The 16,306-nt window shown below is 35.3% G+C and overlaps 1 protein-coding gene across 1 annotated transcript; it reads left to right on the top strand.

Annotated features, from left to right (window-relative positions):
• Nucleotides 1-565: 565 nt before the first annotated feature.
• Nucleotides 566-3,688, top strand: LOC131051323 (flavonoid 3',5'-hydroxylase 2). The gene is made up of 3 exons (XM_057985785.2): nucleotides 566-967; nucleotides 2,068-2,568; nucleotides 2,795-3,688. The coding sequence occupies exons 1-3, from the start codon at nucleotides 584-586 to the stop codon at nucleotides 3,410-3,412; spliced, it is 1,503 nt and encodes a 500-aa protein (XP_057841768.2). The 5' UTR covers nucleotides 566-583; the 3' UTR covers nucleotides 3,413-3,688.
• Nucleotides 3,689-16,306: the final 12,618 nt, after the last annotated feature.

The raw sequence follows: 16,306 nt of genomic DNA, 5'->3' as shown, positions 1-16,306 counted from the left end.
CTGATGTTACAACTGTTATGATGCTGTAACTGCTGTTACTCTGTATTCTATATTTCTTAATCCAATAAAAAAAATCCTTCATATTTTCATAATTCATAAATGCTTTTTTCTTATATCAAGATTTTAAATCAAACTGTACGATCAATCACAATGAAATAAAATAAATTATCATAATCTGAATACAATAAAAGAAACCTAACTTAATAGGCTAAGTTCAACTACCCACTAAACTAAGTAATATAGATAAGACCATCATATGTTGATTTTCCCAACTGAAAGTCCTCGGTAACAATAAATTTATTTGTACCGAACAAAACAGATTACAGATAACTTCTAGCAAAATAACCAACAAAATCGACATTATATATGATATACCAGAAGGTGAATCAAAGTGAAACACCTCTTAATATTTCCCAACAGATTAAGCTCAGTCAAAGGCTTATTAGAAGATGACCCAATGGTAAAGCACATGTTACACCAAACAATAGAAAACAGTATGGAAGTTTCAAAAAAGACTATATATATCACAGCAATCAGGCTATTTCGAAAATAAGCCTTGCTGCAGTCCTCCACCAAGATAGTCATGGAGGTGTTTAGAGAAGTTCTACTGTGGGTACTTTCATGGCTCTGTTTGTTCATTGGGTTTAGATATATTATGAGGAAGAACAGAAAGCTTCCTCCTGGGCCTTCTGGATGGCCTATTTTAGGCTGTTTGCCTCTGCTTGGCCCAATGCCTCATGTCACTTTGACAAACCTGTCAAAGAAATATGGGCCAATTCTGTACTTGAAACTGGGTACAAATAAAATGGTGGTGGCCAACACACCTGCTGCTGCAAAGGCCTTTTTAAAGACACTGGATATCAATTTCTCCAACAGGCCTGGCAATGCAGGAGCTACTTATCTGGCCTACAACTCTCAGGACATGGTGTGGGCACCTTATGGTGGGAGGTGGAAGATGCTCAGAAAGGTTTGCAAATCGGGTTTTTTCCTTTCTGATCCATTCTCATTGTTAGGATATCAGTTTTGTTAACTATGTTGATTGAAGATGTCAAAAGTTCAGCAGATCAACCAGGGCTTAAATCGGGTTTTTTCCTTTCTGATCCATTCTCATTGTTAGGATTTCAATTTTGTTAACTATGTTGATTGAAGATGTCAAAAGTTCAGCAGATCAACCTGGGCTTTGTTATCTTCTTTCACTTGTGAAATCAATAGTTTTTATCTGTTTCCATTCACTATGATTAGATCTATCTGTGTTAATTATCTTCATAAATGAATGGATAAAAGGATTTTAATAACATTCATAAGATCAAACAGTCTAATAGACCAAGGACACAATATATTGAATGACAAGCTATGCACATGAAGCAACTAAGTTTCCTTGCTGAATCACTGCATGCTCCAGGGCTGTCTTAGTTAGCAAAACACATTTCACAATGGTGTCCACTAATGATATCAGATTTCTACAATCTATAATTTGATTTGTTTGTAGATTTTTGGATTAGACTGCGTAATAATTTTTAAATCGTCTTTTCGGATCACACACTTCTTGATCCATCATCAGAATATTAGAAAACTAAAAGACATAAATGATGTCGACATCAGATCTGTAGATTCTGCGTTTACACCTGTAATTTGAGTTTTTCAATAGATTTTGCTTCCCCCAATAGCTATTAGTTTATAGGAACTGATTTTTCAGGTTGGTTAGAATCACGTGAATATCAACTGCCCCATGTAAATGATGTTGTATAAAGCTTTGCATATTCTATTCACTAGAAGCTAATCTCAAGGTGGTGACCCCTACTATAGATTAAATGAAAGGTGCAGATCCAATCCAGATAGCTGGAGTGCATTCTATAGAGCACAAAGTACCTGTAATCAGTTTCTGAAACAATATTTTAAAACAATAATTGTAAATAGATAAGTGATAGATTATGAGGATAAGTTTCAATATTGTTTATTCATTTGATTAAGAAAAAGATATGGTTATACTTTTATAAATTTGCATAGAAACAAATTGTTTTCTATTCTTTAATCAGATTTCAATCTAAATTCCAAATTTTGTTTTAGGTTTGCAATCTTCATATGTTGGGTGGCAAAGCTTTAGATGATTGGCAACCTGTGAGAGTATCTGAGATGGGTCACATGCTTAGATCCATCTTAGCTCGTTCCAACAAAAGTCTTGCAGTGAACATACCCGAATTGCTTAACCTGTATGCAGCTAACATTTTTGGTCAGATTATTTTAAGCAAGCGAGTCTTTGAAAGAGAAGGGGATGAAGCCAATGAGTTCAAGGACATGGTAGTTGAGCTCATGACAACTGCAGGGTATTTTAACATTGGTGATTTTATACCCTCTATTGCATGGATGGACTTGCAAGGAATACAACGAGGAATGAAGAAGTTGCACAAGAGATTTGATTCGATGCTAACTAGGATGATTGCAGAACACCAAGCCACAGCTAAGAACAGGAAGAATCCAGACTTTTTAGACATTGTCATATCTCAACGTGACAACTGTGATGGTGAGGGAGGACAATTATCTGATGTTCATATCAAGAGTCTTCTTCTGGTAATATATAGTATTTTTTAGCTTTTTATGTATTCAAGTGTCACAAACACGTCAAATTAAATGTTTTTTAATTTTTATTAAAAGACGTTTTTGTATTCATATGTGAATATAATACGTCTTCGACGTAATAAGTTTTAAACATATATTTTTAACTATAAGGGATCGTGTTAATATTTGACATACAAAAAATTAAGTGCTTTTTGTTTTTGTTTTGTGTATTTTGTAGAATTTAATCACTGCAGGAACAGATACTTCGAGTAGTTTGATCGAATGGACTCTTGCGGAACTCATTTCAAATCCCAAGCTTCTTCACCGTGCACATGCAGAAATGGATAAAGTGATTGGTCGTGATAGGCGTCTTAAAGAATCAGACATCTCAAATCTCCCCTTCTTGGTTGCTATTTGCAAAGAAGGCTTCCGCAAGCACCCCTCCACTCCACTTAGCCTTCCACGTGTCTCTACGGAACCTTGTCAAGTAGGTGGCTACTACATACCAAAGGACACTCGTCTCATGGTCAACATCTGGGGCATTGGAAGGGACCCCGAAATATGGGACAAACCCCTTGAATTCAATCCAGACAGGTTCATAGGTTCCAAGATTGATCCACGTGGCAATGACTTCCAGCTCATACCATTTGGTGCAGGTAGGCGCATATGTGCTGGCACTAGGATGGGGATTACAATGGTGGAATATACTTTAGGATCATTGATCCATGCCTTTGATTGGGAAATGCCACCAGAAAATAACATCCTAAACATGGAGGAGGCTTTTGGACTAGCACTTCAGAAGAAGGAGCCTCTTGTGGCAAAGGCTACCCCTCGCCTTGGTCTCCACTTATATTAGACTAAGATGAGAATCTTCTAGTTGAATGTTTTTTTAATAATATCCTATGGTTTGTTAGGTTCATGCTAGTTAAAACTATGTAGGCTACCCCTCACCTTGCTCTCCACTTATATTAGACAAAGATGAGAATCTTCTAGTTGAATGCTTTTTAAATAATATCATATAGTTTGCTAGGTTCATGCTAGTTAAAACTATGTAGGCTACCCCTTGCCTTGCTCTCCACTTATATTAGACAAAGATGAGAATCTTCTTGTTGAATGTTTTTTAAATAATATCCTATGTTTGTTATGTTCATGCTAGTTAACACTATGTTTTCTTACTATCAATAAATGTATGGTAGTCCTTCAATTAAGATTAAGTTATTTGAGTAATTTATCCTCTACTTACATATGTACAAATGACATCAAACAATCTTTTATCGTGAGTGTAAAAAAAAAAAAAAATTAAATAACATGATTAGCATATTGTTTAAGAAAATAAACTTACATTTTCATTTCTCAACATTGAAATAATTTCATATTTTTTATATTACCAAATATTTCCCAACACTTTTTAATAGTGGAATCACAAATTGTTGGAGAAATGCTCCTAAGCAACCAAGATCACAAATGCACCTAAACTTCCATAATAGAGAGAATAGTAACATTCACCAAGAAAGATAAATGTATTGAAATGGTTTACAAATGTGCAAAGCCTTTTCTTAAATAGGCAAAAGGCTGGAGAATTAAGGGCACAAGAAATGCCATATGGCCCAACTAGATTCAACTAGCCGACACAAGTACCAATGCACACTTAGGAAATACAATGACAACTAATATCTACCTAAGTGGAACTTAAGCAAAAAGAGTATATAATATATATGCTAACACCCCCCTTAAGTAACTTAGGGAAAATAATTATTATGCAACATGATATGATGATGGGTCCTAGCAACTAATCTCTTGCAAACCGCGTAGAAAAGGAGCCTCATGGGACAAAACTCCTCTCCAAAAAAAGAGCTAATGCAAATGAAGATAAATGATCTGATGGGTGATGAATGGAAGTCTCAACACAAATAAAAATTACTATATTTAACTATAAACAAAAAAGAATGGTTGTTTATAAATTTACTTAAGAAAAAGAAATACATAATGAACTTGTTGCTATAATGTGGTTGAATGGTACAACCACGAATAAAAACACATATCTACAATAACTATTAAAATTTTAGAAACAATTATACTTACAAAAAATTGAAATTTATTGTGTATAAACCATTTGTAATTTAATTATTCTTTAAAGAAAACTTCCTTCAAAGAAAAAGGAGAATTCTTTTGTTCTTTTTTTGTCCTAAAATTCATTGTTTCCTTTCTATAGAACCATTTCATCTCTTTTTAAAAAATTAGAAATAAATTATTTAAAAATCTATTTAATATGAAATAATATATCTTTATTTTACATGTCTTTGATTTTATCATTAAAATATTGTGTTTGATATCTTATGTTCAATTTATTTATTTTAAGTAGAGGAAAAGATGTAGTAGATATCAATGGTCATTATTTATTTAACAATGTGTTTATATTGTATTTTTTATCAAAATTATTTAATATGTTAAACAATTATGTAATTATTGTCTTTGGACATGTAGTGTCGCGGTTTAAACACTTCGTTGGTGAAGCGGCCACCAAGGTTCAAATCCCGCCATTGTGCTCGCAAGGCCTTGTGCCTTCACTGGGCCATTGTGCTTGCAGATTTGAACAAGTGAAGTTGTTCTTTATCAAGAAAAAACAAACAATTATGTAATTATTAGTATCTAACTCAAATTTAAATTTTTACTAGAAGCAAATTTTATATACAATTATTGTTACATAATTAATTAAAAATAACATTTAATATTGTGTGATAATTTTTCAAATATAACTCTATTAATGTTGAACTTTGAAAAGGAGCATTGAAAGACAATATTAAAGAAAACATCAAAGACAGTGATAATAAGAAATGACAAATGTAGGAAGAGAGGAATAAAAAAATATTGAAATGATAATAATAGACAATCAAGATTGAAGGATTACAAATTCAAAATCAAGAACATGCAAATGAAATGAGATGAGAAGAAGCCACATTTGAGCATTTCCAAATGATGAATATGTATTAAGAATCACATACAACATAACTTAGGCAAGTGGATATGGAATGTAACTACAAAAGACTCATCAAATGTGTAGAATGGTATATAATGTGTAAAGAGGGTGCATGTTTATGTAGGAAAATAATATTAATGATTTGTAGGTAATATGTTCAAAAGTTGAAATAATTGTATACAAATTCACCATAATGTGTGCAAGCAACTAAAAATGGATTATAATTACTATCAGATAAAATCGTTAGAGATCCAAATAATTTCAAGACTCGGAAATGAGATAAAAATTGAGCTTGTAAAAAATGATAATAGAATAAATGAACATAATTGCCACATACTATAATTGTAAAGAGTAGATGTAGATTAACAATTTATTCCTTCTAAACATGAAGTTTAATCAAGCACATTACTAAGTATGCAATTAAATTAAAGAGTTCAGAAATTGATTATTAAATATTGATACAACTTGCAAGAAAGAGATATTGAAGCGCAACAAACATGTCCATTGGTAGAGAGAAACAAAAATATATCAATTTAAATGTTTCACATGAGGTATTAAAATATAAAATATGTCATTGATGAATATAAGAACAAGCATATTTTCATGGAGAGTGTTTAATTTATTGATGTAGCTAAGTCATGGACATATAACAAATGGGAGGCAAGGGACTTGGTACTTGTTGTGAGAGCATTCTCAATGTTTGCGTTCATCCTTACACATTAAGAAGAGAAATGGGTTTAATTTTGTTGTTTCAAGTTATTGTTTTACAAGCCATTTTTTGATATACAAAGATATTGGACTTGATATTGATGTAATAAAATTAAATTGGAAGTTGTTTAATTATAAAACTAGGCATGTCAAATGAACAACTATTCTAAAAGATATTGAAATAGTAATGATTTTAAAATTTAAGATAATGAACCCATTTTAAATATATATATTAAAAAAATGAGTGGAAAATATATCTAGACTACAACATGACCAGATTATGAAAGTGGCTAAAATAGATATGTTGGGAAGAAGATATTCATAGATAAACTCCAATCAATACAAACCATCAAACTCTTGAAAAATGCAACATTCTTATAAAATTTATAATTCTATTACTTAGACCAAATAGAGTTACAATATTATATAGAAAAGGCCTCAACAGTCCATTCACAACTTAAAGTCGCAATCACAAATAGTATTCAATTAGAAAGACCATTTGAAACTTTTTTTTTTAAAAGAAATTTGTCATATAAAATATAAAAATATATTTTGACTAATGAAATGAATTTTAATAAACAAAAATTATTACAAAACATAGATTTTTACTTCATCAAGTATTTGTAAAAAAAATGAATATGAATATGAATTTTAAAGATATATCTATGATTTTAATTGAAAATAGAAAAATATTTTTATATTTAATACATTTATTTTGTTACTATGAATATTTTCGATTAAAAATTTATACTCATCAAAACCCTCTTTTTCAAAGAATCTTGTATGTATATATTTTAAAAGTTGTTGTTGACCTTAAGCAAAGGACATAATAAATTTATACTCATCAAAACCCTCTTTTTCAAAAATATCTTGTATGTATATATTTTAAAAGTTGTTGTTGACCTTAAGAAAAGGATAAAATTATGTGAGGATTGAGTTTATTCAAGAAAAGTACTTCAAATAATTTAGATTCATGAAGAGATGTCTATCTAATTTTATTTTATTTATTTAAAGAGTTATTTTATTATATTGAATGAATACATATATTTTAACTTTTATTTAATAATTATTTGATTTTATATATTTATCTAAAAATCATTAGTTTTTAATTATTTTATTGCATTAAACCAAATAATCTAAGTTTCAAAATAAAATATATAGATTCATCACCATCCATAATGAAGAACTAGCAAGCCACAAGCATGTACAAAATTCCACCAATATTCCATATTGAAAATTGTTGTTTTCCTTAATCTTTTTGTTCTTCAAAAATTGCTCTCCTAGATTCCTTGCATTGAAATGAATAATATTTCTCCTTTTATAGAGGTGATTTTTACATTTCTCATTATAATTAAGTTTCCAATTTCTTCATCCAAATCTCATATCCAACATTATAATCGTCATGATTTCTTACTAGTTTGACTATGTCCTCCAATCTCTATTTTTTGTGAAATTAAAGTCAATATTGGCTTTCTCAAACCTTCTAGATGCTCTGGAAATACTAAAAATGCCTCCAATATTGCCAAAAAAATTATAATTACCCAAATCTCATAGGAACCCATATGCAAATCAAATTAACTAGATGCTTGTTTTTCCTTTAAATTGTTCTTATTCTCTAAGTCCTGCGAGGATGCAAGAGAAGAGAATTCTTGACTTTTGAATAAAAAATCATTTGGCACATATATCGAAAAGGTGCATTAACTCCTACTTCCCATAAAAGGTAGGAGGTTTTAACTACTTGGTAAATGACAAAACATGTGGCATAATCTACTTAACTAAAGACACAAAAGGAGCTATGAAAGGTGGCAACGTAAAGGCAAAAGAGGGTGAGAAACCCAACTAACCCATAACCTACTTAGGTAAAGAAAAAATAGTGGTTATGATAGGTGACACAACAACCCAAAAGAAGGTGTGTAACTCAAATACACATGTGTGTGTGTGAGAGTGACACGTGTAGATAATGTATTTCACCACGTGTCTTGATATTAACTAAGTTCCTAATAAGCCTAAGAAATATCAAATAATGTGTAGGAAAAAAGAAATACCTCAAACAAAACAACCAAAAAAAAAAAACTACTCCTATTGTGTTGGATGCTTCTTCTTAACATCGTTCTTCTCAGGTGATCAATTATTTCCTTTCACCTATTCATCCTCTTGTTACTCCATTTTTTTGTTGTTTCCTCAGTTGGAGGGTCACCTCTTGTTTCCCCTTGTAGTGGGATCTTGGATGATAGTTTTTTTGGGACTACAGTTTGTAGGAGGAAAGGTCCTTCTAGCTCATTACATGCTCTTCCTTGTGTTGTGGAAGAGAAATATTTTGCATAGGTTTGGGGCCCTTGTTTCATGTTGATTCTTTTGCTTTGGTCAAAAGAGTGTTTTAATTTGGTTTTACCAATCGCATTGATGGTAAGACTAGCTTTGCTTGCCTTGAAGGCTATGTTTATTGTAATGGATCTAGGTCCTTTCTTCATCTTATTTAATAAAAACAAATACTCCAAAGTGGGATAGTGTTATTGTTGAAAATATGAGTTTGTGTTGTCATTGATGTCAAACTTATTGTTACTCATGATAACTTTGGTCCAAAAGGTTGAGAAATTATGTTTCGGAGTAATGCAATATCCAAGTTTGGTTATGAGTTCGTTTAGATGTGTGTAGATTGATTTTAGTTACTTTAGATAGTATATATGGTTATCTTATGAATTTTTAAAAACTTGGGAGTTGTATTCTATGGTTCACAGTTGAAGTTGGCTAAAGGTGACTATCTCGATGAACAATCTGTCAAACAGGGTATAGTTGTATGGTTTGCATCATGGCGCACTTCTTTATCATTTATTGTGGTTGTAGTATGATGTCGGTGGATGCAAATTCTTTATGTAGCCTTTTTTTTTTTTGTTTACATTTGTTCTACATTTGAATTTATTATGGTCTAAGTACTGGCCTGTCCAGTGACAATGTGACAGTTGGTAGGAATGTGTTGCATTTATTCGCCTTCGATAGTTTTGGCGGTTCAGCTCAATGATTTGGCTATTGGTGCAGGAGCACCTAGGACTTAGGCTTGCAGATTTTTCTCATTTTGGCTTATACTGACCCTAGCCAAGTTAGGTAGAGAATAAGGACTCCAGGAGGGTCCAAGAGTGAGTGTGATGAGTGAAATGTAGGCCTAGTTGAGTTATTTCTTCTTAGGTTTGCATTTTGTGCATAAGTAGTGGTTTGAGTAGGTAGTTGACCTTCTTGATGGCCAAAAGCATCAAAACTTGGTTTAGGAATTAGGGAGGTTAAATTAGTCTTAGACATGTTTTAAAAGTGATTACTTAGAATAGGGCTCATAGGTTGAGAAGGCCAAAAAGTGAAAAAGTGCAAAGTTGCAAATAGTTGTCATGACAACTTTTGTCCTAAATTGGTTAGCGATGGAGTTAGGGATTGTCCAACACCCTAGAAATACTCCACACATGAGGAATGCTATAAGAACCCTCTCTTGCATGGTTACCAAGGTTGAAACTATTGTTTTGTAAGATCAACAATCTGAAACTACTCATTTTCAAACTAGTTGGCAGCATTTTGGCTTGTTTTGTTCATTTTGTAAATGCAAATGGATTGAATCCATTGATCCAATAATGGATTGATTTTCTTTGGTGTGTTACAGAGTTGTTAGTTCTATTTCAATCTTTGTAGACAGTTAGTATTAGTGTTTCCTTGTTTTAGTTTGCAAACAGCCAGTTTTGGCTTGTATATAGCAGTTTTATGTAAATGGTTGCCCCATGAATTCCACACGTGCTACCATCACGGCCTGTTGGGACATGGAAGGAAACCACTTGTATAGTGTACATATGCAGGGATAAGTGTTGGAGATGACATTTAATGTGATTGTCACCTTGTTCTAGGTGAGTCCAGGAGCAACCCGGCTAGAGGAGACAGGGTGAAATGATGTGCAAAGTGCAAGAGTGAATGCCAAACCACCATATAAGCTTTTGGAGGGGTCCATGAAGTTATTACAGAGTTTCCAATGCAAGGGGAAGCCTTGACAAATTCATTTGTTTCCCAAACACCAACTTGACTAGTCACTACCGGTTAGAAGGCCTAGAAACCCTTCAAAACCCTCATTTTGGGGTTAGAATATTGAATGGTGGAGGTGTAAATTTGAAGAAAATCCAAACTTGCTATGGGGTCTTTTGGACTATTTTCCCTCAAACCCTAGAAAATCGGATTTTGGAGGCCTAATAGGGATAATTCCTTGTAGCCCATTTCTAGGCAAAATGGTGAAATCGGTAAGGAGGGAAATGATTGCAAGCCTCAAATGGACCCAAAATCTATTCAAAACATGTTAGAATCCACCTCCACACCTCTGCATCAACTCACAATAGTAGGAGGTTAATTTGACAAGTTGAAGCCAAGACAGCCATGATGAGCACATGGGAAGCATTGTGAATTGGTAGGGTTCCTAGCTAAAACACTTGAAGTAAACACCTTGGAATGGTTAAGAAGAAAGCCATAGAATAGAATGAGCAGGAATTGGAGGTCTAGAATGCAATTAGGCCTAGAGAGTTGGTGGAATTGAGCAACACCAACTAGGTGAAGTGTTATCAAACTAGGTGAACCCCATCAAATTGGTATCAGAGCCTATAAGATTTGGACTAGGTGAGTAGATGTCCTCAGTGGAATCTGTAGGAGACAATAGCATGGTGACCAATGCAGAGTTGGCAAAGAAAGTGGATGATCAGGAGGAAGAGAATAGACTCCTGGAGGAGAAGTTGCTAGAATTGGAGAGTAAGCTTGGGGAGGTAGAAACCAAGGCAGATGAAGTGTTGGTGAAGGTTGAAGGAGCAGAAGGGAAGGGTAAAGAAGTGTCAAAGATAGACAAAGTACCTGAACCTGATCCTATCCAAGAAAAAGAACCTTTCCTGAAGACATTGAAGGCCTTAAGTGGTAAATCACTGGAAGGATTGTCATTGTTCACTGGTAAGATGGAGGCAGAAGTGGTCCTAGAATGGATAGAAGGTATGGAGAACCATTTTGAATGTGAAGGGATAACTGAAGCCCAAAGAGTCAAGGTAGACAAGTCAAGGATGAGAGGAGCTGCTCTCACATGGTAGAAATTTGTGCAAGATGAGAGGAAGAAAATGGGCAAAACACCCTACTCTTCTTGGAAAGGGATGTTAGTCAAAATCAAAGAAGTCTATCTCCCTAATGACTATGAAGTGCAAATTCATAGGAAGAGGAAAAGCTTAAGACAAAAAGACCTTGATGTTAGTAGTTATACGGAGGAGTTTCACAAACTTAGCCTTAGATCTCATGCAGTGGAAGAAGAGAGTCTCAAGGTTGCTAGGTACCTAAATGGTCTACGGTGGAACATCCAAGAAGAAATCAATCTAATGAGCCCAAAAATAGTCCATCAAACCTATCAACTTGCCCTTAAAGTGGAGGAAAAACTGAAAATAAGACATGACTCAAGCAGCAATAGGGGCAAAGGTAGAGGAAAGCACAATAGAGGCCATAGGGGAGGCTTTGGACGAAGAAGATCTAAACAAAGAACACAAGGAGAGTCTAAACTCACTGAGCAGCAAGATAGTGGCACTAATAGAGGAGGATTCAATAAAGGAAGGGGGTCCAATAGTGGTTTTAGAGGAAGATCTAGTGGTCAAGGTAGAGGTTCCTCATACTTTGCAACAATGAAGTGCTACCATTGCAACCAACTTGGTCATCCAGCATATAGGTGTCCAGAGAAGGGAACATCATCACATGGTAGTGAAAGAAGAGTGAGCTATCTTCAAGAAGAGTCTTCAAGCAGCAAGACTTCAGAGGTTGCCTTAGAGTCAGAGGTAGGTGACAATTTGATGATATGGAGAACTTTGATCAAAGAACCAGTCAAAGAAGAGCCAAGCCAAAGAAGGTCCTTATTTAGGATCAAATGCAAGATTGTGGACAAAGTTTGCAAAGTGATCATTGATTCAGGGTCAACAGACAATATTGTGTCAGAAGAGGCAGTGAGTAAGCTCAAATTGCAAAGGATACCTCACAACAACCCTTATAGAGTCACTTGGTTGAACAAAGGCCAACATGTCATAGTCAATGAGCAAGCATGGGTGGATTTTACCATTGGGAGGTATAAGAACAAGGTGTTATGTGATGTCCTACCCATGGATGCATGCCATCTTCTATTGGGAAGACCATGGCAATTTGATTGACAAGCTATTCATGATGGAGCCAAGAATGCATACTCATTCAAGAAATCTGGAGTCACATTCAAGATTAAGTCTATCCTTGAGGAAGGTAAAAAGAGGGCAGGGGGTCCTAATTTTCTTTTGGTGAGTGAAAAGAAATTCTTGAAGACACTTGAGGAAGGTGAAGGTATAGGGTTTTCACTAGTAATGAAGCCTAAAGAGGAAGACAAGAAAGAGCAGCCAGATTTGCCAATAGAGGTACAAGATTTGTTGAACAAATTCAAAGGCATAGTAAGTGATGGACAGCCAGCCACCTTACCTCCTAAAAGAGCCATAAGCCATCAAATAGACTTCATTCCCGGAGCATCCTTACCTAACAAGGTAGCTTATAAAATGACTCCCCAACAAAATATTGAGATTGCCAAGAAAATCCAAGAGCTCTTAGACCAAGGCCTAATTAGGAAAAGCATTAGCCCTTGTGTTGTCCCTACCGTGTTAGCCCCAAAGAAAGGTGGTACTTGGAGATTGTGTACTGATTCTAGAGCTATAAATAGGATCACCATCAGATATAGGCTCCCAATTCGTAGAATAGAGGACCTAATGGATTGTTTAGGGGAAGCCAAGTACTTTACCAAGATTGACCTTAAAAGTGGATATCACCAAATTAGGATTAAGGAGGGTGATGAATGGAAAACTGCATTCAAGACTACAGAGGGTCCTTATGAGTGGCTTGTAATGCCATTTGGCTTATCCAATGCTCCAAGCACCCTCATGAGACTCATGAATGAGGTGATGAAGGACTTCATAGGTAAATTTGTGGTGGTATACCTAGATGATATTCTCATTTTCAGTAAGGATAGGGCAGATCATATGAATCATTTGCAAGATGTATTACAAAGATTATATGATGAAAAGCTAACCATGAACTTAGATAAGTGTGAATTTGTTAAGGAGTTGGTTTACCTTGGATTTGTGTTGTCTCAAGGAAACCTCAAGATGGATCCCAGCAAGGTTGAAGCCATTGTAAATTGGCCTCCTCCTAAGTCAGCAAGAGAGGTGAGAAGCTTCCATGGACTAGCTCAGTACTACAGGAAGTTCATTAGGCAATTCAGTGCTATATGTGCACCAATGTTAGACACCATTAGAGGTGGAATAAAGGCAAATTCTCGGTGGGGTGAATAAGCAAACAAAGGTTTTGAAACCTTGAAGGAGAAGATAGCTACTCAACCGGTGTTGGTATTGCCTAGTTCTAAGAAACTTTTCATAGTAGAATGTGATGCAAGCAATGTTGTAGTAGGTGTTGTCCTAAGCCAAGAAGAAAGACCAATATCTTTCCATAGTGAGAAGCTAAGTGATGCCAAGAGTAAATACTCCTCTTATGATCTTGAGTTATATGTTTTAGTGCAGGCTTTGAGGAAATGGAGGCACTATCTCCTTCCTAAGGAATTTGTAGTCTATACGGACAACCAAGCATTGAGTTTTCTAAACTCACAAGACAAACTCAGCCATAAACACATGAAATGGGTGGAGTACATGAAATCCTACACATTCACCATTAAGCACAAGAAAGGGCATTTAAACCGGGTTGTTGATGCATTAAGCAGGAGACTTTTGACAGTCCAAGAAATCCAATTGAGAAGCATAAGAGGTGACAGTTTTAGAGACTTATACCCGGAGGATGAAGACTTTTCAAATGCCTACAAGGTGTGTAAGGAGTATCAAAATCACTTCCATAGTGAGTATTCTGATTTTACTTTGCAAAATGGACTATTGTTTAGAGGTGGGCAGCTTTGTCTGCCTAGAGGCTCAATGAGAGAAAACCTCATTCAAGAGAAGCATAATGGCAGCCTTAGTGGACATTTTGGAGTCAATAAGACTCAAGAGTTGGTTCAGAGGTATTACTATTGGCCAAGGATGAATCAAGATGTGAAAAAGTATGTGGAGACTTGCATAGTTTGCCAAAAGGCCAAAGGTACTTCTTCAAATGTCGGTTTATACCAACCTCTTCCCATACTAAATAGACCTTGGGAATGCATTAGTATGGACTTTGTAGTAGGTTTACCAAGGACAAAACAGGGATTTGATAGCATTTATGTCATTGTGGACAGATTTAGCAAAATGGCTCACTTTGTGCCTTGCAAGACTACTCATGATGCATGCCAAATAGCTCATTTGTTCTTCAAAGAAGTAGTGAGGATACATGGTTTACCCATGAGCATTGTTTCAGATAGGGACTCAAAGTTCATGAGTCATTTTTGGAAGACACTTTGGCAAAAGCTTGGCGCCAACCTCTCTTTTGGATCAACCTACCATCTTCAAATAGATGGGCAAACCGAAGTGGTGAATAGAAGCTTGGGAAACTTATTAAGGTGCCTTACTAAAGAATACGGTCAGACATGGGATCAAGTACTCTCACAAGCTGAATATGCATATAATGACACCATAAATAGGACTACCGGCAAGAGCCCTTTTGAAGTGGTCTATGGTGTGCACCCAAGAGGTATTTTGGAGTTGAGAGACTTAGGTAGTGCAGTAGCAAGAAGTGGATATGCAGAGGACTTTTCTCAATCAATGAAGGAGGTACATGAATCAGTCAAGCAAGCCTTGATGGAGAACACAAGCAAAATCAAACAAAAAGTTGATGAAAGAAGGAAGAGCCTACAATTTCAAGTGGGAGATTTTGTTAGGGTGCACCTAAACAAAGCAAGACTACAACAAGGAGTGCCTAACAAGTTGCAAATGAGACGGTTGGCTCCATGTGCCATTCTAGCCAAGTATGGAGAAAATGCATACAAGGTGGATCTACCTAGTGACATAGGATTGTCACCGGTTTTCAACATAGCAGACTTAGTTGCCCACAAGGGACCAATTCAAGGTTCAGATTGTAGTAGGTATTAGATTATGTGAACAACCTTCAACTACCAGCCAAACCAAATCCAAAGGCCGAGAAGGTGTTGAGCTCAAGGATCGCCAAGAAGACAAGGCATCAAACCTATTGGGAGCACCTAATCAAATGGCAGGGTATGAATGACGCTAAAGCTACATGGGTAATTGAGACAGAGTTTAAGAAGCTAGGAATTGATCAAAATCTGATTCCCAAGGAGGTGACATGATTTTCTTTTGTTTGGGAGAACGGTGCAGGAGCACCTAGGACTTAGGCTTAGAAATTTTTCTCATTTTGGCTTGTACTAACCCTAGCCAAGTCAGGTAGAGAATAAGGACTCCAGGAGGATCCAAGAGTAAGTGTGATGAGTGAAATGTAGGCCTAGTTGAGTTAGTTCTTCTTAGGTTTGCATTTTGTACATAAGTAGTGGTTTGAGTAGGTAGTTGACCTTCTTGATGGTCAAAAGTGTCAAAACTTGGTATAGGAATTAGGGAGGGTTAAATTAGTCTTAGACATGTTTTAAAAGTCATGTGTGATGACTTAGAATAGGCCTCATAGGTTGAGAAGGCCAAAAAGTGAAAAAGTGCAAAGTTGCAAAAAGTTGTCATGACAACTTTTGTCCTAAATTGGTTAGCGATGGAGTTAGGGATTGTCCAACGCCCTAAAAAGAATCCACATGTGGGTAATTATATAAGAACCCTCTCTTGCATGGTTACCAAGGTTGGAACTATTGTTTTGTAAGATCAACAATCTGAAACAACTCATTTTCGGACTAGTTGGCAGCATTTTGGCTTGCTTTGTTCATTTTGTAAATGCTAATGGATTGAATCCATTGATCCAGTAATGGATTGAGTTTCTTTGGTGTGTTACAAAGTTGTTAGTTCCATTTCAATCTTTGTAGACAGTTAGTATTAGTGTTTCCTTGTTTTAGTTTGGAAACAGCCAGTTTTGGCTTGTATATAGCAATTTTATGTAAAATGGTTGCCCCATGAATTCCACACGTGCTACCATCACGGCCTATTG

This window comes from Cryptomeria japonica, chromosome 11 (genome assembly GCF_030272615.1).
Source record: "Cryptomeria japonica chromosome 11, Sugi_1.0, whole genome shotgun sequence".
Classification (NCBI taxonomy): domain Eukaryota; kingdom Viridiplantae; phylum Streptophyta; class Pinopsida; order Cupressales; family Cupressaceae; genus Cryptomeria; species Cryptomeria japonica.
This window is presented reverse-complemented; position numbering and strand designations above follow the sequence as displayed.